Genomic DNA, 23,093 nt, shown 5'->3' on the forward strand with positions numbered 1-23,093 from the left:
TATGAAAAAATGTATTGCCTTTATTTGGAACCTGCCTTTGTTTTCATTTCCCCTTTCAGACGGTAGCTTTTTGGCCGTGGGTTCCCATGACAACTTCATCTATGTCTACAACGTCACCGAGTGTGGACGGCGCTACTCCCGCTATGGAAAGTGCCATGTAAGTTGCAGTACATTCTGGGGTGTTGGGGATGGTTGTGGATTATTTATGTAATGAATGAGTGGTTCATTGTGGGGTACAGTAGGGCTCAGGACACATTTGTCATGGTGTTTAGGTGTCGTGTCAATTTCTTATGTCTGTTATTTTTAGGGTCACTCCAGCTTCATCACTCATCTTGATTGGTCCAAAGATGGGAAGTACGTTATGTCCAATTCGGGCGACTACGAAATCCTTTACTGTGAGTGACTGTGAAAATGTCTACATTTCCATGTCTCATTTGAACATGTGTATATTTGTATAGTATAATATGTCTTATTTTCCTTAGTTATCCTAATGACTATTGGTCTTCTCAAACAGGGGACGTTGCTGGAGGGTGCAAACTGTTGAGGAACCGCTATGAGAGCAAAGACCGAGAATGGGCGTCCTACACCTGCGTACTGGGCTTCCACGTCATGGGTGAGAGTGACAAAGTGATCACCCTGTTGCGGCAGAACTTTCCTGCAATGCGGGACATTATAAAACTTGTAGTGTATTTGAGGTTTAAAAAGGCTTCTGAAGTTTTTAATTTACACTTAGACATGTCAGACTTTTATTTTCCCTTATGAAAAATGTATCAACACCTAGAAAAATGTCCATTAATTATAATCCACATAATAATTCATATTTCTTGTTGCTGCAGGATTATTTTCCTGCTGTAGCAAACTGGCTCAAATTAAGATCCTACATCTGTATTTCAAAGCTCTCAGCATCACACAACCCCTTAGCAGTGACTGAGTATTCAACCTGTATTGTGTGTTCTGTCCGTCCCATAGGTGTGTGGTTAGAAGGTTCAGACGGTACAGACATCAACGCCCTCTGTCGCTCCCACAGTGAGAGGGTGGTAGCGGTGGCTGACGACTTCTGTAAAGTCCACCTCTTCCAGTATCCCTGCCCAAAACCCAAGGTCAGGGATAACACAGCTCCACATTTACAATTTCCCTTATTTTTACTCCTTGCACCAAAACGTTCACAGCATATCAACTGTCTTCTTTTACCCATCAGGCCCCAAACCACAGTTATGAGGGCCACGGCAGTCATGTGACCAATGTGCGCTTCACCCACTGTGACAGTCACTTGCTCTCTATGGGTGGCAAGGACACCTGTATTCTCCAGTGGGAGGTCAAGAGAGCAGGAACATCGGATGGTGGAGACCGCCTACACTCTGCATCCTTCACCAGTTCCCCAGAACCTTAAAGGAGGAAAAGAGACATTAAATCAGTAAATCTAATCACATTTTATTGGTCACATGCGCCAAATACAAAAAGCTTACATACAAGTCCTTAACCAGTTCTAACAAAATAGTTAAGAAAATATTTACGAAATAAACTAAAGTAAAAAAAATTAAAAGCAACACAATAAAATAACAATAACGAGGCTATATACATGGTAAGACAATGTCAATGGGCGGGGATACAGCTCATGTAGGTAGGAGTAAAGACAGAGTGATAGAGAGGCAGAAGGGAGAGACATTTTTACAGAGTGGGGAGTAACGTAGACTGGGAGGGAACTGGCTGGCCCTTGTATATCAGTACAAAAGTTGTAAGGTCAGCCAAGGACCTGTGGCGTATTGTTTCATTGGATTCTTACAGTACAGAAGGCTTTGGATTCCATAGGATTCTCTTTTCAAGCATGATATTAGCCCCACATGATTAAATGGAAACGTTAGTACATCTGGGCACAATCTACTTCTCAAATTAAGTGAAATTCCTAATCTGACATTTGAAAAAGGTCAAGCTTTCAAATCAACTGCCTGTTTGACTGCCATCATCAATTGACGACAAAGGGATCAATTGTTGAGAACATTCCAAAATATCCCATTTTGTTTACCATACAAGCGTACCGTAGTGGTGTTTTATGGTTATCGTCTTGTCAGAAAAGTAATATCATACATATTTTGTTTGATTGCTATCTAGGAATATTTACCTTTTTTTTGTGCTTCAAACTTTTGCTAGACTGTGACAATCTTTCAAGTACATTTACTCATTAGTTTCAACTGCAATATCTCCTGTATTAGACAAATTCATTCATGTTTACCTTATTGTAGTACACTTTTGGGTTTATTTAAAAGTACTTTTGAATTTTTTTATTTTATCTTTATTTAACCAGGCAAGTCAGTTAAGAACAAATTCTTATTTTCAATGACGGCCTGGGAACAGTGGGTTAACTGCCTGTTCAGGGGCAGAACGACAGATTTGTACCTTGTCAGCTCGGGGGTTTGAACTTGCAACCTTCCGGTTACTAGTCCAACGCTCTAACCACTAGGCTACCCTGCCGCCCATGTGTCAATGTTTCCTATATCTGTAGATATTTCTATCAATAAAACAATTACAAAAAACTATGCTTATGAATTCCTAGCATCTTTCTTTCTAAACGTATTCAAGCATTTCCAGTGGGTTGTACTTGTACTCAAATTATTTATTTATACATCATTGGTTGTTCTAAAAACTGTATGCTATCGAAATGCTCGCTAGAGGGCAGTGTTGTTCAAATAAGGGCCATGTTGACTTGTCATTCTGCTACAGCTACTGTAGAAAGTACTATATCTGAGTCTAGACTCGAAGTGGTGGAAGGCTGTATACGTGTCTCGTCAATGTGTTAATCTGCATACTCAATGCTCAACATGTCCACCAGATCATCTGCCTTCAGTAATTACTTTAGTTATAGCTATTGGGTTATAAACCATGTTGGTTACATTTTTGCTATTTTATTAACTTAATCAGTGGTTCTTAGTGTTTAATGGTGATAGTTGGAGCAACTGTTGTGAATTGTGTGTGTTGTCGGAGTTTTCCGATTCTAAACGACGTTATTTTCCGAAGATGACGTTTTCGAACGGGAGGGGGGACAGTGTGTGTGGTGTGTGTGTGTGTGTGAACTGAGCAGAGGTGAAGAAGAGGAGGATGAAGCTGGGAACGGAGGATGGGAGGAAGAGTGGAATAAGCGACAGGCTAGCTATCAAGGGCTGTGTATGCATGCCTGCAAGTGTGAATGCGTGAGTGAGGAAGAGGGAGGTGGTTATCGGACTGAAACAAAGACGCATTTTGGAACCCCGAAACATTAACGGAAACTTTAAACTTTTACCAGCCAGAGCTTGGCAACTGTGCCGGGTCCCGGCTTTGTTTCGAGGCAGGGGAGGTTTACAATAAATGTAGGGATAAAATAGCCCCAGATCGAATTTTTTTTACGCAAGAGGGGAATCCCTTGGATAGTGTTTGTTGGGGGTAACGAGAGAATGGCGGCCAACATGTACCGAGTGGGAGGTAAGTCTCTTTTTTTTTTTTTTTTGAGACCTCTCAGCGTGATTGTTAGCTAGCTATGCTAGGGTAGTTAGCTAGCTGATTTGCATTTGCTAGCTAGCGAGTGATAGTTATTTCCGCGAAGGCTGGCTAACTAACAGGCTAACGCTACCCAGCTAACTTGTTAGCAGGACATGTCAAATTAGAACGCGTTCCTTGGCTATTGGTAGCGTGAACTAGTTTAGCTTATAGTTTAGCTTGATTTAGTTGGCTGTAAGACTTTAATCAACTTGCAGTGTAACGTTAGCTGGTATAGTTAAGTTTATATAACTAGCCATTTTACGGCTAGTTGAAACCAACAAGTTAACTTGAGTATGATAAAGTTACTCAAACATGTTTGTTTTACTTAGCCAGGTAACGTTAGCATACTCGACTGCAAGCGTTAGGTACCATCTGTCACTTGGTTTGGCTAGATCGCTAACGTCAATTTACAGCTAGCTAGCAAGTTAGCTTGCTGACTTGACTGGTAGTTAGCGTATGCTACCAATCATAGCTATAATCAATTGTCGTACTAAGTGGGAAGCAGCTGTATTGTTCAGAAGATAATCCCAAACTTCAATCTGTTCCGCAATTTATACTCATCGTTAACATGTAGCTACATTGTTTACATACGTTACAATATGGTGCATTTAGCAAGCTAACAATACTCACGTCTGTATGTTAAACGCCGGTAAACGTGTGATAGCTAGGTCGCAAGCTGGCCATAGCTAAACCGTCTGGATTCCTCTTCAACCCACAGGGTCGACAGCTTTATTTTACCATCAACATTGCAATTTTATGAGATTATATTATTGGTGGTGGGAAAGATTATCAACATCAGTGGACTTGACTTGGTGCGACGTTGATTGTTCTTAATGTCTTGGCTTGAGTCCGTGTTTTGGTTGATGCACAGCCACTGACTGAACCAGTGAAATATATAGCCATGATGATACACACTGATACATTCTTGCTGTTTTATCGTTGTATAAGGTCCCACAAGAGCGTCTGTTTTTAGGTCACGGTGATTAAACGGTGCAGTGTCAGAGGAGATGCTACATTGTTTCTGTGCATAATACAATGTAGTCAAGCTCTTGTGCAAAATAGCCCCACAGAAAGCATTGGGCCAAACATCAATGATATGATTACTACTAGTAGATGACGTGTTGCAGTACATGAATTATGATAATGAATGCCTTATTTTATAGGCAACTGTATATATGGATATAACCCCTGACTGTCTGAAAGCCACATGACAGCAAGGCATTGTTTCGGTTGCAGCATTATGCATTTATTTAGTCTCTACGAACATGGCAATTACAGTATGGTATTTTAACCTTTTAAACCCCCTCACCTCAGTTATCTTGGCCTTGAGACTGTGCCTGAGATGGCACTGCTCTGCAGATGGTTGTGTCTTCCGGCCTGTCTGTTGATAATGCCTGCCTGCTTATAGTCCCCCACATCAGTAACTTCACAACACTGCCTCCCAGCACCTCAGAGCGCGACAAAATACTTATGCACCCGTGCACCGTCGACCTACTGGAGGGAATCTTCCCCGAGAGCTCGAACAAAGAGTCAACCATTAAGTCGAATGTTGTGATGTTCATGCCAATTTTCTTGCTCCAGTCAAGGTGGTCACAAAGACCCGTGCCTAGCAGAATGTCTACCCATTTGGGCAGCTCTGGGCCAGCGTCTCACTAGGAGTGCTGATTTAGGATCAGATCTCCCCTGTCCGTTTAATCTTATTCGGGCTAAACTGATCCTAAGACAGCACTCCTACTTAGAGATGTGTTCTGAATAAGGGCCTTGGTTTGGTATGTGTCTAAAACCTGTTGTTTATGGTGAATTTCAAAGCAAAACCAAAGTGTTGTGTTAAGCGAGTTCTGTTATCTTCCCAAACAGTAGTGACAGTACAGTGGACGCTGTCACAGCTACTAACTGTTGCTACTTCTCCGTGGTGAAGCTTTTACTTTTGACGTGTCACTCTTGACATTATGCGTGTGGAAATAAATTGTGGGTGGAAATTAAATTGAGCCCTAATGATTAATTGGGATATGAGGGCGGCCTGTTGTATTTGCTCAGTGAGGCGGTTAGTCCCGAGGGTCCCACATTTCATCGTTTTAAATGTTTATCTGCACCTCATCTGAAAAAGTATAGTCTAGTGGATTTAGGCCTACTACTATATTCAAAACAGTCCTTTACCTCACAGAAAACCACGTCACTCTTATCATGAATAGCTTTTACTTGCCTCCATTAGCTGAATTGAATGGCTTGGTCTAGGGCTATGCCCTGTTTTATAGCCAGAGGAGCCTATCGACAGGCTGGGTACAAGTCCTGTTGATATAAAGCGCATGGAATGAATCAATGGAGCAGTGCTTGCCACAGATGTTTTGTATGTAGCAATAGACCCACTAGTAGGGCTGTGATGGTCATGGAAATTTGGATGGCAGTAATCGGCCAGCCAAATGACCGTGGTTCACATAACTGTTTGAATAACAAAAAAATTACTATCATTTTTAGGGATGCACGACATATCGGTTAACATATCGGAATCTGACGATATTAGTTAAAAATGCCAACATCGGTATCGGCCCGATGTCTAGTTTAACAACTATGTTAAAAACCGATGTCAAAGCTACATTTACATTACATTTACATTTAAGTCATTTAGCAGACGCTCTTATCCAGAGCGACTTACAAATTGGTGCTTTCACCTTATGACATCCAGTGGAACAGCCACTTTACAATAGTGCATCTAGGTCTTTTAAGGGGGAGGGGGGAGAAGGATTACTTTATCCTATCCTAGGTATTCCTTAAAGAGGTGGGGTTTCAGGTGTCTCCGGAAGGTGGTGATTGACTCCGCTGTCCTGGCGTCGTGAGGGAGTTTGTTCCACCATTGGGGGGCCAGAGCAGCGAACAGTTTTGACTGGGCTGAGCGGGAACTGTACTTCCTCAGTGGTAGGGAGGCGAGCAGGCCAGAGGTGGATGAACGCAGTGCCCTTGTTTGGGTGTAGGGCCTGATCAGAGCCTGGAGGTACTGAGGTGCCGTTCCCCTCACAGCTCCGTAGGCAAGCACCATGGTCTTGTAGCGGATGCGAGCTTCAACTGGAAGCCAGTGGAGAGAGCGGAGGAGCGGGGTGACGTGAGAGAACTTGGGAAGGTTGTTGGGAACTTGGGAAGCTACCGTGCATACCCACTATAACGTAGGTACATGACGTAACGACTCCACATAAAATTTGGCGCTACACGTGCAACACAGCATTCCTAACCTAGCCCACAATGCCTGCTGTGGAGATAGAGCAATCAACAAGTCAAGCAGTCATTTGAAAGAGTAACAAAACTTTAGCGAGACAACTCAAAGACAAAAATCCATTAAAGCCAAGATAATGGAATTCATTGCCCTTGACAATCAACCGTTCTCTGTCGTGGGTGATGTTGGCTTTCGCCGACTGGTCGAGCACCGGTACACACTACCAAGTGTGCTATTTTTCAGATGTTGCCCTTACACAGTAATCGCGTCACTGCTATTACCTTCACAACATACATACTATGGAATGCCATTTGGATCTTTGCGTGTCAAAAAAGATAGAGTAGTATTGTCAAAGCTGTACAAAAATGTCAGCAAACACCGGCCACGAACGATGTGTTTACAATACCGCGTTGGTAATAAAGCATTATTTGTTTGACCGCAGCATAGCTAGCACCAATACAACCAGCCTGAAAACAATGACCAGTAAAAACTGCACTCGTTTTCATTATTCTTAGCAATGATTTAGGAATCCTTGTAAGTAAGTATTAGCTAGGTTGCCACTTGTTGTTCGCCTATTAAAATTGAACTTCAGTTCATGAAAATAAATAGCAACCCTGTTGCCCAAAGCTAACATTATAAGCAGCCAGCTAGCTTCATCTGGCTAATGAGGCTCGACCAGACCGGGCTATGTGTTGTGAAGCTAGCCACAATAAGAATTAGGCACAATAGTGGAATTTGCGGTTTGCCTTCAAAATAAGTGTCATTGACCGTGATGCAAATGAATACAAATAGTCGAATTATGCCATACTTTTATTTTGAACCCAAAGTCCGCTATTGTCGCTAATCCTTATTGTGGCTAGCTTCACGTAGATAGGTCCGACCACCATTAATCAAATAACCCTAATTTCTAAAACAGTTCTTATTTTAGATGACAGCTAGTTAACTGTATAGCTAACTATAGCTACTTAAACAGATTGTCATTTTGCTATGTTTTTGGGGAAGAACTACATTGTTTGCATACATGAGCTAGGTTGCTTTTTTTTAATGACCAGCACTGTAGGTGTACGAGACAACTTTACCAGCATCATCGCATACATATCGATGAATCGTTGTGACATATGAAATGCGAGGGATTGTGTAATAACTACGTAAAAAATGTATGAATGTGTTAAATTATTATTTGACGTGCAGTCATATTCAGGTCCTGATTGGTCAACAAGCTTGTTTGACACGTCAAATAGTGTTATATTTTTTGACACGCAAAGAACCAAACGGTGTTCCATAGAAATCCTGGTTGAGAATGAAATGACTGAACAAAGGAACAATGAAACAGCACAGCAAGTAAGTGAAATAAATAGGTTTTGATTATATTTGACTGGTAATGAGGACATATTTAAATGCCAACAAAATAACTTTTTGGTGTGTTTGTGTCACCTTTATTTAACTAGGCAAGTCTGTTTGGAACACATTCTTATTCACAGTGACGGCCCGGACGACTCTGGGCCAATTGGCCGCACTATGGGACTCTCAATCACGGCCGGATGTGATACACCCTGGATTCGTACCAGGGACTGTAGTGACACCTCTTGCACTGAGATGTCATGCTTTAGACTGCTCTCTGTGTGTGTGTGTTTGTGTGTGTGTTAACTATTTAACTGTACCAGAATGCTTAAAAGGCCACAATTTTTAAAATATCGGTTATCGGGATATGAGTTTTTTTTTTTTTTGTCAAGGGAAATATCGGATATCGCTATCGGCCAAAAATGTAATATCAATGCATCACTAATTATTTTAAAACACGCATTTTTTCCTTCCCTTCTCTCCCTACTGCATCTGCTGCCATAGGAAGATAATTAACAGGCTTCCCTATTCCAGTCAATGATGGCATAATGTGTGGACTGGATGCCATTGAGAGTGTATCCAGAGGCTCAAAGCAGGAAGTAAAAGCAGGAAGTGTACCCATCAATATGTGCTGTGATTTGTTGATTAAAATCAACTGACATTACAAAAAATACATTCCACTGCGTGAGTCACATCAGTTAATAATACGTCATATCACGCAGCCATTGTGACTGTACCCATGAGTTTACCAGTCATTGCCAACTGCACGAATGCCCGGCTGTCCCGTCTTCAGTCAGCTGTTAGGTCCCCACACACATATGTTTTTATTCTTCAAATAACTATTGGTGATACTGATATTTTTATATACATTTCTAGATACTGATATTTTTATATGAATTCCTAAAAAATTAACATCACAGACATTTGGTTAGTGCTGACAAAGTATCTGAGCTGATGTTGTCTTCTCAGACTGTGTTCCCCATTCCTCTTTAAAAAAAAACTCCCTGGGCCATTGATCCGGGAGGCACCGCTTCAGCCTAATGTCTCTCACTGATTCAGGCAGGCAAGGAGCCCCCATAGCACAAAGAGGGAGGACACGGGGCAAGACGGAGAGCCTAGAACATGGATGAGTGTGGAGAAAGAGCGATAAATTGTTGAAGGGAAAGAAAATAGGGGACCTCTTGTTCTTAAGTGTTGAGACAGTCAGCATAGGACTTCTCCCTGTAGTAGTGTGAGAAATGTGCTCCCACTCCAACCCTCCCCCTTTATTGAATGGGTATGATGCATTTAACTGATAATGCCCAAGAAGCCTGTGTTTGGAGGATATACATTGGCACGGGTGTTGTTAGGCCTGAAACGAAGGGCCGGCAAATAGTGCCAATATATCCTCCAAACACCTGTTTCGAGGGCATTATCACCTTTATACAATGGGTTACCAACATATTCAAATAATGATTGAAATATATTTATTGAAAACATTATTTTGATGAATTTATTCATACTATTTATCCACGTGTGTGGTTCCCACAGTGAAGCATGGAGGAGGAGGTGTGGCGGTGCTTTGCTGATATATTTAGAATTCAATGCACACCTAAACAGCATGGCTACCACAGCTTTCTGCAGTGATACGCCATCCCATCTGGTTTGTGTTTAGTCCCACTATCATTTGTTTTTCAACAGACTGTTGGAAAAGCACTCCAGGTGAAGCTGGTTGAGAGAGAGCCAAGTGTGCAAAGCTGTCATCAAGGCAAAGGGTGGCTACTTTGAAGAATCTAAAATATATTTGATTTGTTTAACACTTTTTTTTGGTTACTACATGATTCCATGTGTTATGTCTTAGTTTTGATGTCTTCACTATTATTCTACTATGTAGAAAGTAATACAAATAAAAACCCTGGAATGAGTAGGTGTGTCCAAACTTTTGACAGGTACTGTGTGTGTGTGTAAACACGTTTTGTTATAACATAACACCTGGATAACGAATGAACCGTATATAAAACAAACCAGCCTATTGAACATATGTGTTGTTCCAAAAAATAAGGCTATAAAAACAATAACCCACATTTGGAAAGGCTACAAATGACAAAATGGGCCCAAATAAAGTAAACCAAATAGCCTTTGTACGAAACTAACCAAATAAATGAGTGCAAGTAAGTATTTCAAGGCACACTTAACAGAATATTTTAGCCTAGGCCTGGGCTACATTTCCTTCGAAATAAGACGCATCTGTGAAAAGGTTTTGAAAATTCAACAAATAACTGCAATGAAGAACATTTCGGCCTATTTTCCTTTTCATTATATCTTACCTAAAAGGTTTCTGGCAGGGAACACAAGCATGTTCACCTTTTCTGGCTTTAATAGACTGTGGAGTGTGTTAACAATCAGTAACCTATTGCCTGTTGCACTGAAAACACAATAAGACGGAAGACTTGTTGCATAGATGCAGAGGTAGGCCTATTTGCGGGCGACGTTGGCCCAGAGAGCAAAGTGACCCTCATTCGCTCTCCACCATGAGTGGGTCATCAGATCCACGGATGACATCTTCGAGTAGGTAGGATGTGAGCTCTGCGCTGGCCCACTGTGTGACAGGTTTACTCCGCTCTCCCAAGTCGACCGCCCAGGGATGTCTTCTATGGTGAACATGCGCACTTGGTCTCAGTGGAAATGGTCAGAAATCACAATTTGAAAGGGTTTCGTATCACACAGGAGGCCAACGATGTGTGGTTACAAATCACCATTCAAAGGTGTCGGGTACAACATTACCATATGATTTGGTTTATATTTGTTTATTTGCACACAATAAAATATGATTTCCACATTGTACGCCAATGATTAGACTTAGGGTGGTTTGTGCATTACACAGGGTCGTCACTAGTTGCCACAGACATGAACTCCGCCTATTTCTTCAATTCTTCTCTAATTAAAATCTGCTTTTAAACCTCACCCTAACCTCCACCCTAACCACATTTCTAACCTTAAATTAAATATATATTTCCCCCTCATTCATTTTCTCGATATAGCCAGATTGTTTACTGCGTTGCTCGGTAACTATGCGCTTCCCAAGCCCCGGAATTTAAAAAAAAACAACTATATCAACGATGTTTGGACAGGTCGAAGGGAGGATGTGTCATTCCAGACATTGCCCAACCCTAGTATGTCATCACCAGTTATCATATATTTGCTTGTGTTTTGTAGGTGTGTTGAACAGGGCTTTTGATTAGTCAGGACAGTCATTTAGCTGAGAGATATGGTACAGGCCCAGTGGTCTTTGCTGTGACCTGCAAATGACCCCTAAAACACACGGGTAGGTTTCCCTTCCACTCCACTGCTAGAACCAAAATATTGGCCACATGGGGCAAAATATCATGTGTCATGGCATATAACTGGCGAGGAAGCCGTTATGGTGGGTTAAGGTTTGATATTGTAACCTAGACCTTGGTTGTAGGCTAGGCCTATAATAGTGCAGGCATACAGCAAACCTATTTTTGTGTTGTCTTGGAAGTGATTGGAAATGATTAACGTCCTACCTACTATGGTTAATTCATTATCACTTCAGCAACTCTGGAATAATCGACTACTCTTCCTTGGTCAAACATTTGTTAGCCTAGTATTTAAATCAAATCCAATTTTATTGGTCACATACACATGGTTAGCAGATGTTAATGTGAGTGTAGCGAAATGCTTGTGCTTCTAGTTCCCACCGTGCAGTAATATCTAACAATTTCACAACAACTACCTTACACACACGTGTAAAGGAATGAATATGTCCATATAAATATATGGATGGGTGATGGCCGAACAGCGTAGTCAAGATGCAGTAGATGGTATAGAGTACAGTATAAACATGATATAAAGTGGCATTTAGGCTGTGCCATTTGAAAATAAACCCATCCTAGCCAGTGTGAAGGCCGATCTAGTAGCTATAATCTTTAGGTAGCTTGTGTCCGCTGAGGAATTTAGCCAGGCCTCTGATGACACTGCACGCAGTCTTTTGAATGGGATATTCAGTGTTCGTCAAATCAAAGTTCATTTGTCACGGCCTCCCGGGTGGCGCAGTGGTTAAGGGCGCTGTACTGCAGCGCCAGCTGTGCCATCAGAGTCCCTGGGTTCGCGCCCAGGCTCTGTCGTAACCGGCCGCGACCGGGAGGTCCGTGGGGCGATGCACAATTGGTCTAGCGTCGCCCGGGTTAGGGAGGGCTTGGTCGGTAGGGCTGTCCTTGTCTCATCGTGCACCAGCGACTCCTGTGGCGGGCTGGGTGCAGTGTGCGCTAGCCAAGGTGGCCAGGTGCACGGTGTTTCCTCCGGCACATTGGTGCGGCTGGCTTCCGGGTTGGATGCGCACTGTGTTAAGAAGCAGTGCGGCTTGGTTGGGTTGTGTATCGGAGGACGCATGACTTTCAACCTTCGTCTCTCCCGAGCCCGTACGGGAGTTGTAGCGATGAGACAAGATAGTAGCTACTACAACAATTGGATACCACGAAAAAGGGGTAAAATAAAAAATTTAAAAAATTGTTCATTTGTCATGTGCACCCGATACAACACCTTACAGTGAAATGCTAACCAACAGTGCAATTTTTAAGTAAAAAATAGGTATTAGGTGAACAATAGATAAGTATGGAAATGACAGTGAATAATAACAGTAGCGAGGCTATGTACAGGCACTGGTTTGTGCCGTTGATCCTGGATAAACTATCATTGGGCTGTGTGAAAGAGATGCAGGCCCACCGTCTCTGTAGGTAAAGGCTTAGAGCTTAGTTCACTGAATGGAAGTCTCATTTTTGGTCACTTTTTTTAGTCACACCAGTGTCTTTTCTTTCATAATGTAGCTGTATTCTGAGAAGTGAGGGAATTAAATTCCTAGACCTCGCAAGCAAGCACCAATCATGTTATGAGGTAGCCTGGGATGTCCGAGTGGATATTACCTCACTTGTCTTTTGAAATGGAAGACCCACAGACAGGACAGGACGTGTTGTGCAAAGCTATTTGCTCTCCCTACCCAGCACCAGTCGCCATTTTTGCTGGATTGATTTTGCCTGGCCAAAGCCAGCCTTCGTGACGTCAATACTGTGGTGGGTAGTGGGTTCCCGTTTAGTCATATTTAGTCATTGACTGTACAAGGACTCACAGTCCCAAACTCCTCACACAACAAGGGTTTTCCTTTGAACATGTTACAGTAACCGAAGAGATCAAGTTCAAAGTCCCACACACTGAATTGACATGATACAGATTTGTATGATTTCTACTTTCTCTTTCCCTTTTCAGATTACGTGTACTTTGAGAATTCCTCCAGCAACCCTTACCTGATCCGCAGAATAGAAGAGCTCAACAAGGTTGGTGGAATAATCGGTCCTTCACATCTAACCTCTGATTTGGTGCGTTTACATAAAAAAAGATATTGCTGACATTGACAACCCCTTTGTAAAGGTTATCATGTCTGACCTTCTAGCCAGTCTGTCTGTAACCCATTCATACCCTGGGATGGTGCTGGTGGTAACACAGACAGACAGACAGTAGTGACAAGATGCTGGTGCAAGAGCCATTACATAACGTGGCTAGCTGTAGCAGTCGTGTAGCGGCGTATGGCACATGCTTGTTTCCCAGTCAAAGTATTAAGCTCATTTATGTAACACTCTTAAATTGAAGGGGTTGTGGCAAACACCACTATGAAAACTCAATCTAATGGAAGTAGATGAGAAGGGGAATAATCTACAGTTGAAGTCTGAAGTTTACATACACCTTTGCCAAATACTCAGTCTTTCACAATTCCTGACATTTATTCCTAGTAAACATTCCCTCTCTCAGGTCAGTTAGAATCACCACTTTATTTTAAGAATATGAAATGTCAGAATAATAGTAGAGAGAATGATTTATTTCAGCTTTTATTTCTTTCATCACATTCCCAGTGGATCAGAAGTTTACATACACTCAATTAGTATTTGGTAGCATTGCCTTTAAATTGTTTAACTTGGGTCAAAGATTTTGGGTAGCTTTCCTCAAGCTTCCCACAATAGGTTGGGTGAATTTTGGCCCATTCCTCCTGACGGAGCTGATGTAACGGAGTCAGGTTTGTAGGCTTCCTTGCTCACACATGCTTTTTCAGTTCTACGGGATTGAGGTCAGGGCTTTGATGGCCACTCCAATACCTTAACTTTGTTGCCATTTTGCCACAACTTTGGAAGTATGCTTGGGGTCATTGTCCATTTGGAAGACCCATTTGCGACCAAGCTTTAACTTCCTGACTGATGTCTGGAGATGTTGCTTCAATATATCCACATAATTTTCCTTCCTCATGAAGCCATCTATTTTGTGAAGTGCACCAGTCCCTCCTGCAGAAAAGCACCCCCGCAACATGATGCTGCCACCCCGTGCTTCACGGTTGGGATGGTATTCTTCGGCTTGCAAGCCTCCCCCTTTTTCCTCAAAACATAACGATTGTCATTATGGTCAAACAGTACTATTTTTGTCTCATCAGAACAGAGGACATTTCTCCAAAAAGTATGATCTTTGTCCCCATGTGCCGTTGCAAACCATAGTCAGGCTTTTTTATGGTGGTTTTGAAGTAGTGGCTTCTTCCCTGCTGAGTTGCTTTTCAGGATATGTCGATATAGGACTGATTTTACTGCGGATATAGATACTTTTGTACCTGTTTCCTCCAGCATCTTCACAGGGTCTTTTGGTGTTGTTCTGGGATTGATTTGCACTTTTTGCACCAAAGTACATTCATCTCTAGGAGACCGAACGCGTCTCCTTCCTGAGCGGTATGACGGCTGCGTGGTCCCATAGTGTTTATACTTGCGTACTATTGTTTGTACAGATGAACGTGGTACCTTCAGGCATTTGGAAATGACTCCCAAGGATGAACCAGACTTGTGGAGGTCTACAATTTCTTTTGAAGTCTTGGCTGACTTCTTCTAATTTTCCCATGATGTCAAGCAAAGAGGTACTGAGCTTGATGGTAGGCCTTGAAATACATCCACAGGTACACCTCCAATTGACTCAAATGATGTCAATTAGCCTATCAGAAGCTTCTAAAGCCATGACATCATTTTCTGGAATTTTCCAAGCTGTTTAAAGGCACAGTCAACTTAATGTATGTAAACTTCTGACTCACTGGAATTGTGATACAGTGAAATAATCTGTCTGTAAACAATTGTTGGAAAAATTACTTGTGTCATGCAGAAACCGACTTGCCAAAACTATAGTTTGTAAACAAGACATTTGTAGAGTGGTTGAAAAACGAGTTTTAATGACTCCAACCTAAGTGTATGTAAACTTCCGACTACACACACACACGGTACCAGTCAAAAATGTGGACACCTACTCATTCATGTTTTTTTTTCATAAAAAAAAAAAAAAAATCTACATTGTTGAATAATAGTGGAGACAAACTATGAAATAACACATGGAATCATGTAGTAACCCAACAAGTGTTGAAACAAATCAAAGTATATTTATTTTATATTTTTCAAAGTTGCCAACCTTTGCCCTGATGACAGCTTTGCAGAATGCTTTTCCAACAGTCTTGAAGAAGTTCCCACATATGCTGAGCACTTGTTGGCTGCTTTTCCTTCACTCTGCAGTCCAGCTTATCCCAAAACATCTCAATTGGGTTGAGGTCGGTTGATTGTGGAGGCCAGGTCATCTGATGCAGCACTCCGTCACTTCTTTGCAGCAGTTTGACCATGAAGGCCTGATTCACGTAGTCTCCTCTGAACAGTTGATGTTGAGATGTTTCTGTTACTTGAACTCTGTGAAGCAATTTCTGAGGCTGGTAACTAATTATCTTATCCTCTGCAGCAGAGGTAACTCTGGGTGGCTGTCCTCATGGGAGCCAGTTTCATCATAGTGCTTGATGGTTGTTGCAACTGTTCTTGAAATGTTTCGGATTGACTGACCTTAATGTCTTAAAGTAATGATGGACTGTTTCTCTTTGCTTATTTGAGCTTTACTTGCCATAATATGGACTTAGTGCTATTTGGTAAAAGACCATCTTCCTTGTCACAACACAACTGATTGGCTCAAACGCATTAAGAAGAACATCAATTCCACAAATTAACTTTGAAGGCGGCACACCTGTTAATTGAAATGCATTCCAGGTGACTACCTCATGAAGCTGGTTGAGAGAATGCCAAGTGTGCAAAGCTGTCATCAAGGCAAAGGGTGGTTGCTTTGAATAATCTCAAATATAAGATATATTTTGATTTGGTTAACACCGTTTTGTTTACTACATGATTCCATATGTGTTATTTCATAGTTTTGACGTCTTCACTATTCTACAAAGTAGAAAATAGTAAAAAATAAAGAAAAACCCTTGAATGAGTAGGTGTCCAAACTTTTGACTGGTACTGTATTTATGCAGTTTCATTACTATTATTGTGACTGGTCATGCGTCAGAAGTGGCATCCTGCTTCCTATCTAGTGCACTACTTTTGTCCAGAGCTTCATTGAGGCTGCCATTTCATGTCAGGCTGAGAATTGCCAAGGACCTTACGACAAGATGTTATCATGATACTTCGGTGCTGATACGATGTATTGCGATTCTATATGTGTTGTGATTCAATAACGTGATTTTATTGCAGTTTTTCCACAAGTATTGCTCAATACGTTATATGTCTGCTGCAGAGAGACGAGAGCTTGAGATTTGTTTTGATCAGTCATGGAAATAGAAAGACAAATATTCAAGAAAGGCAATTTGGCAAGCTTTGGAAGTGCCGCCCAATAGTCAATGACCGCTCTTGTCACGTCTCTCTCAGACGGCCAATGGGAACGTGGAAGCCAAGGTGGTGTGTCTGTTTCGGAGGAGGGACATCTCGGGCAACCTCAACACTCTGGCCGACAGCAACGCAAGTGAGTACAACAGTCTTTCTACCTGTCAACTTCAGTCTCTCTCTTAGTCTGTCAGAACTGTGTTCCGTCACTGCTTTCTAATACATACTGCTTGAGAGCGGGCTGACTCGTATCTCTATGCTAAACTAATGCTGTGTAGTCCCATGCTCTCTGTAAAGCTATTGAAGAGCATTATTAGTCTAGACCAAACATCCTCTTTCATAAACCACTTTATTATCTCCATCCAGGATATGAGTACTGTTTTGTGTTCCAATCAGATTGTCATCTCCCTCTGCACTACCAGCATGCAATTGGCTCTCTCCAAGTAGAGGGATGCTCCGGTTGCATCCCAAACGGTACCCTATTCCCTATATAGTGCACTATTTTTGACCAGATCCTTATGGGTCTTTAGTGCGCTACTTTTGACCCATCTATGGAATACACCCTCAGTCTCCTTCTGAAGCACAACTGTGTGTGAGAGACTGTGCATAGTGCTGTTCCACTGCAGCTTTTAGTAGGAAGTGGATACTGATATAGGATTCATTTTCTATGGAGAAGGGAAAATTAGTTTTTGTTTCTATCGTGAATCATACTGTCCTTGTTTGTTGTAGTAGGACTAATAGTGTCTGGCTATTGGTTTGAGAGTCAGTGTTTAAATCACACACAGTCAAGGGTATCTCACTGAAGTGACCTGGTGCAGAGAGGTGGCGATGAAGGGAGAGAGAGGAGGGATGGAGGGGTAGAGAGGAGGGATGAAGGGTTAGAGAGGAGAGAGAGGAGGGATGGAGAGGTGGAGGGAGAGCAAAGCGGGTGCCGAGGTAGTTAGGTGATGCTAATGACACACCGATGACTGAGAGTTCTCCTTGGATTCTCTCTCTCACACACACACACATCTCTAACATGGTGGGCTGCATTCAGTGCTCCAGACAAGACACTCCGATCCACACCTCAAAATGGATGCATTATCCATCGACCTGGAATGCAAATTTATAGTAGTAAGTTACTCTGGATAAGAGCTTCTGCTGTGAAGTAAAACTTTGGTCCTGTCTGTGGCTGTTTAGTGACATTAGTCGGTCTAGTAGGAGGCAGGCATGGCCAGGAGGAGCAAGGTGGATGGGTGATCTCCTCTCCTGCCTCTCAGCCCTGGAGCTCTGCTAGCCGTGTGGTTATGTCACCGCGGTGTGTTGGCGTTATCTGGCCCTGTGTGCTGTGGAGGTATTCCATCCACCCTCCCCTGGAGGTCAGCGGAAAAACAGACAGAGGGCCCTCAAACTGGCTGAAACCAGTCTATGAGCCTGGGAGAGAGGAGGAGGCTGAGGTTGTGTTCCAAATAAACGGCCACAACTGGTCCGGCGTGCCGACCGTGTCCAGTCTAGCCCCAGTCAACCTTTGAGAACTGGTCTGGCCTTGCTTCCTGGTCCGCTCTGGTCTGGCCTTGCTGCCTGGTCCGCTCTGGTCTGGCCTTGCTGCCTGGTCCGCTCTGGTCTGGCCTTGCTGCCTGGTCCGCTCTGGTCTGGCCTTGCTGCCTGGTCCGCTCTGGTCTGGCCTTGCTGCCTGGTCCGCTCTGGTCTGGCCTTGCTGCCTGGTCCGCTCTGGTCTGGCCTTGCTGCCTGGTCCGCTCTGGTCTGGCCTTGCTGCCTGGTCCGCTCTGGTCTGGCCTTGCTGCCTGGTCCGCTCTGGTCTGGCCTTGCTGCCTGGTCCGCTCTGGTCTGGCCTTGCTGCCTGGTCCGCTCTGGTCTGGCCTTGCTGCCTGGTCCGCTCTGGTCTGGCCTTGCTGCCTGGTCCGCTCTGGTCTGACATGCTTTTGTATATACACCCGCTGTCGGCCGTTACGCTGCTCTACGTCTTCGGTCTCCCTCTCCTGCGTTTTGGCTCTGGCGCCCCAAAACAAAATGCCTGTACTCCAGCCTCCCACTCGGCAGCACGAGTCACTGCTTTGGCACTGTCCTGTTATACAGGACCAGGGCTTCTTTCTCCTCTCCCACCAGACCCCCTCCCGCCCCCCCAACACCCCCCCTCATCTTAGTGCAGCCCCCTGCACCCCTCCCTCTCTGCCTATCCTCCGGCCCAGGCACGCTGCTCAGAACAAAAGGCCCTTGATGTGTCCCACAGGGCTGCGGCACGCAACGGGTTAACTCTGACTTGCCTTGTGTCTTTGTCAGGGAAGAGTGTATGTGAGAGACTGTGTGCAGGGAGAGAGAGAGAGCGTGTGCGCTGCTCTGCCCGTTTGTGTGTCCCTCCTGTCTCTGTGTGTGTGTACAGTATGCGTTTCTTTTTTACGTGTGTGTGTGTGTGTGTGTGTGGGTAGATAATGGGGGGGATGGGCGCCTCAGGTTTGGTGCACAGGGTTTCCCACTTAGTCTGGCAGGGACTCGCCGGACAAGGGAGGGGGGGATGGTGGAGGAAGGGGGTTGAGGGATGGCAGGAGGGGTTAACAGAAAGGGGTGTGGTCTGAGGTCCCGTCCCCTCTCTCTACCACTGACAGGGTTTCCTTTGGCTGAGTGCAGGGGCGGAGTCCGTGGAGATCGAGAGATAGTCCTGCCCAGTGCTCTCTCCCCGCTCAATTCACCACCCCCGCCACCTCACACACACTACTGACTCACCCTCCTGAAATTTAGGAATGTACAATCTAGTAGTGTAACACAAGGTATAATACAAAACTGTCTTCCGTATGAGGAAAATGAATGTTTCTTTATCAGCATGGACTCATTTTAGCCTGCCAGATCATAAAGGCTATATGCAGTAATTTTTTTACATTGTAAGGGCATACTAGGTCAGCCCCTAGAATAGACAGGAATAGTTTGTCCTTCCGAGTAGGAAAGGATGTTCATGGTCGTATTGGTTACACTTACGTAGTAGGGACCGGTACAAGATAAAGTACCAGGGCATACAGTGCGTTCAGTATTCAGACCCCTTCCCTTTTTCCACATTTTAGTTACGTTACAGCCTTAATGCTAAAATGGATTAAATAAATGTTTGTCCTCAGTCGACACAAAATACCCAATAATGACAAAGCGAAAAACAAGTTGGTTTTTTTAGATTTTTTTTGCAGATGTTTAAAAAAGAAATACACCTTATTTACATAAGTATTCAGACCCGTTGCTATGAGACTCGAAATTGAGCTCCGGTGCATCCTGTTTCCATTGATCATCCTTGAGATGTTTCTATAACTTGACTGGACATTGATTTGGAAAGGAATACACCTGTCTATTCAAGGTCCCACAGTTGACAGTGCATGTCAGAACAAAAACCAAGCCATGAGGTCGAAGGAAAGGTACCAAAACGTTTCTTCAGCATTGAAGGTCCCCAAGAACACAATGGCCTCCATTTTTAATTGAAAGAAGTTTGGAACCACCAAGACTCTTCCTAGACCTGGCCGCCAGGCCAAACTGATCAATCGGGGGAGAAGGGCCTTGTTCAGGTAGGTGACCAAGAACCCGATGACAGAGCTCCAGAAATACCTCTGTGGAGATGGGAGAACCTGCCAGAAGGACAACCATCTCTGCAGCACTCCACCAATCAGGCCTTTATGGTAGAGTGGCCAGATGAAAGCCACTCCTCAGGAAAAGGCACATGACAGCCCGCTTGGAGTTTGCCAAAAGGAACCTAAAGGACTCTGCCAGTGAGAAACAAGATTCTATGGTCTCTTTGGCCTGGTTGTCAAGTGTTACGTCTGGAGGAAACCTGGCACCATCCCAATGGTGTAGCATGGTGATGGCAGCATCATGCTGTGTGGATGTTTTTCAGCAGCAGGGACTGGGAGACTGGTCAGGATCGAGGCAAAGATAAACGGAGCAAAGTACATAGAGATCCTTGATGAAAACCTGCTCCAGAGCACTCAGGACCTCAGACTGGGGCGATGGTTCACCTTCCAACAGGACCACGTCCCTAAGCACACAGCCAAGACAATGCAGGAGTGGCAAATCTCTGAATGTCCTTGAGTTTCCCAGCCAGAGCCTGGACTTGAACCCAATCGAACATCTCTGAAGAGACCTGAAAATAGCTGTCCAGCGATGCTCCCCAACCAACCTGACAGAGCTTGAGAGGATCTGCAGAGAAGAATAGGAAAAACTCCACAAATACAGGTGTTCCAAGCTTGTAGCGTCATACTCAAGACTGTAATTGCTACCAAAAGCTATTCGACAAGGTACTAGGGTCTGTAATGTGTCTGAATATTTATATAAACGTCATATTTCAGTTGTTTTTTTAAATGAGTAAGTTAGCTAACATTTCTAAAAACCTGTTTTTGCTTTGTCCTAATGGGTTATTGTGTGTAGATTTAAAGTTTTTTTTTAATTGAATCAATTTTAGAATAAGGCTCTAATGTAACAAAATGTGGGGGGTCAAGGGGTGAAAAAGTCAAGGGGTCTGAATGCTTTCCATTTGCACTCTATATAAAGACAGACGTTCTTGCATTTCCAGATTTCTATGAAATGTGACCTATAATTAATTCATTGTAAGTGAAGTAGTTTTCCTTCCATAAAAATGGTAATTAAAGTTTGTTAAAAGCAGATTTTCTGTGTTGGAATGGTGTGGGCGTACCCCTAATTGGGCAGCTCATCCTCCTCGGGAGGATGACATCATCCTCTATGAGGGAATTTTAAAAAACTTTTTTTTTTTTTAAATGGTCTGTTTGAGATACAAATTTGAGGTGGGGTTTTTGAAGTGTGTCCACCCCACCCCATTTTTTTCCCTCCAATTTATGCTTCGCCACAAATAGGAGTATAGGATGAGTCAACATATGTCCCCGGAGGCAGCTGTTCGATCCTGTGTTCCGACACTCACTTTCTGAGCTTTATCCCTTTTACTGTAATCCATCAAATGTTTATTTCTCAATAAAACTTGAAAAAAATATATATATTAAAGAAAATATACAAAGAAAGGTAAAGCGGGATCTTCATAGCCACAATTAGCAATCAGTTGTGTTGATGTGAATTGGAAAGTGTGCTTTGTTGCTCATTTTGTTTTTGTGTGTGTTTTTATAGGAGACTTTGAGGAGGAGTCCAAGCAGCCCACAGTGTCTGAACAGCAGAAACACCAGCTGAAACACAGAGAACTCTTCCTCTCTCGGCAGTTTGAGTCTTTACCAGCCACTCACATAAGGTAATCGAGAGAGAGAGCGTTTGTGTCCTGAGGCGTAGACTTGCCACATAGCAGTAGCTGCAAACAAGAGTTCTGCCATTGAACCAGTTCAACCCTGACAGGATATAGTGTCATATGACAGGACTGATATGTCCAGTCCTGACTTCTCTCATCAACTCATCCATGACCACTGGCTGCGTCCTCTCTGACTTTAAAATGACCACAGTTGCGCCCCTTCTCAAGAAACCAACACTCGACCCCTCTGACGTCATAAACTACAGACTGGTATTCCTTTCTTTTCTCTCAAACACTTGAGCATGCTGTCTATGACCAACTCTCCCAGAACGATTTTCTTGACCCTAACCAGTCAGGCTTCAAGACGGGTCACTCAACTGAGACTGTTTTCGGTGTCACGGAGGCTCTCCTCACTGCCATAGCAACTCTCTCTCGCTTATGTTCCCATCCTACCGAGTTCTATCCAATGCCTTCGACACGTGAACTATCGGATCTTCCTCCCCAGCCTCTCAGGCTGTTCCTACCAGGTGACGTGGAGAGGATCTGTGTCTGCACCACATGCTCTTACTTCTGGTATCCCCCAGGGCTCAGTTCCAGGCCCTCTTCTCTTTCGACACCAAATCACTCGGCTCTGTCATATCTTCACTGGTCTCTACTATCATCGCTATGCGAATGACACTCAACAACCCCCCCCCCCCCCCCCCCATCTGACACCCAGGTCGGCCCACCACTTCAAGCTCAACATCAACAAGAATGAGTCAAGAAACAAGAAAGAGTCCTTAAGGTCCTTATCTCCCGTCTGGACTAGTGCAATTTGCTTTTGGCTGGGTTCGCCACTCGTGCCATCAAACCCCTGCAACTTGTCCTGAACACCGCAGCCCTCCTGATGTTCTCCCATGTCACCCCACTCCTCCACTCCACTCCACTGGCTTCCAATCGAAGCTCGTATCCGCTACAAGACCATGGTATTGCCTACGGAGCAACTACCATGCCCCTCCCTACCTTTAAGCTATGCTCAAACCCTACACCTCCACCGGAGTACTCTGTTCTGGTCTTTTGGCCTTCCCACCAAAACTTATCTATGGCCTATTCATGACCATTAAGCCAGCAATGT

General features: G+C 43.6%; 2 protein-coding genes across 3 annotated transcripts in view; both read left to right on the forward strand.

Annotated features, from left to right (window-relative positions):
* The window catches only part of LOC115133646 (echinoderm microtubule-associated protein-like 3), a 50,533-nt gene extending 47,999 nt beyond the window's left edge, over nt 1-2,534 (forward strand). The window contains 5 exon segments of the mRNA XM_065021934.1: nt 60-157; nt 308-395; nt 515-613; nt 970-1,100; nt 1,199-2,534. Coding sequence (XP_064878006.1) covers nt 60-157; nt 308-395; nt 515-613; nt 970-1,100; nt 1,199-1,390 — 608 coding nt within the window. The 3' untranslated portion in view covers nt 1,391-2,534.
* Nucleotides 2,535-3,042: 508 nt separating this feature from the next.
* The window catches only part of LOC115133647 (metastasis-associated protein MTA2-like), a 35,525-nt gene continuing 15,474 nt past the window's right edge, over nt 3,043-23,093 (forward strand). For both annotated transcript variants that reach the window (XM_029667096.2, XM_029667098.2), the window contains exons 1-4: nt 3,043-3,453; nt 13,319-13,386; nt 16,810-16,903; nt 21,868-21,985. In XM_029667096.2, the coding sequence (XP_029522956.1) occupies nt 3,426-3,453; nt 13,319-13,386; nt 16,810-16,903; nt 21,868-21,985 (308 nt within the window). In that variant the 5' untranslated portion in view covers nt 3,043-3,425. The remainder of the gene's footprint in view (nt 3,454-13,318; nt 13,387-16,809; nt 16,904-21,867; nt 21,986-23,093) is intronic.

This window comes from Oncorhynchus nerka, linkage group LG8 (genome assembly GCF_034236695.1).
Source record: "Oncorhynchus nerka isolate Pitt River linkage group LG8, Oner_Uvic_2.0, whole genome shotgun sequence".
Taxonomy (NCBI): domain Eukaryota; kingdom Metazoa; phylum Chordata; class Actinopteri; order Salmoniformes; family Salmonidae; genus Oncorhynchus; species Oncorhynchus nerka.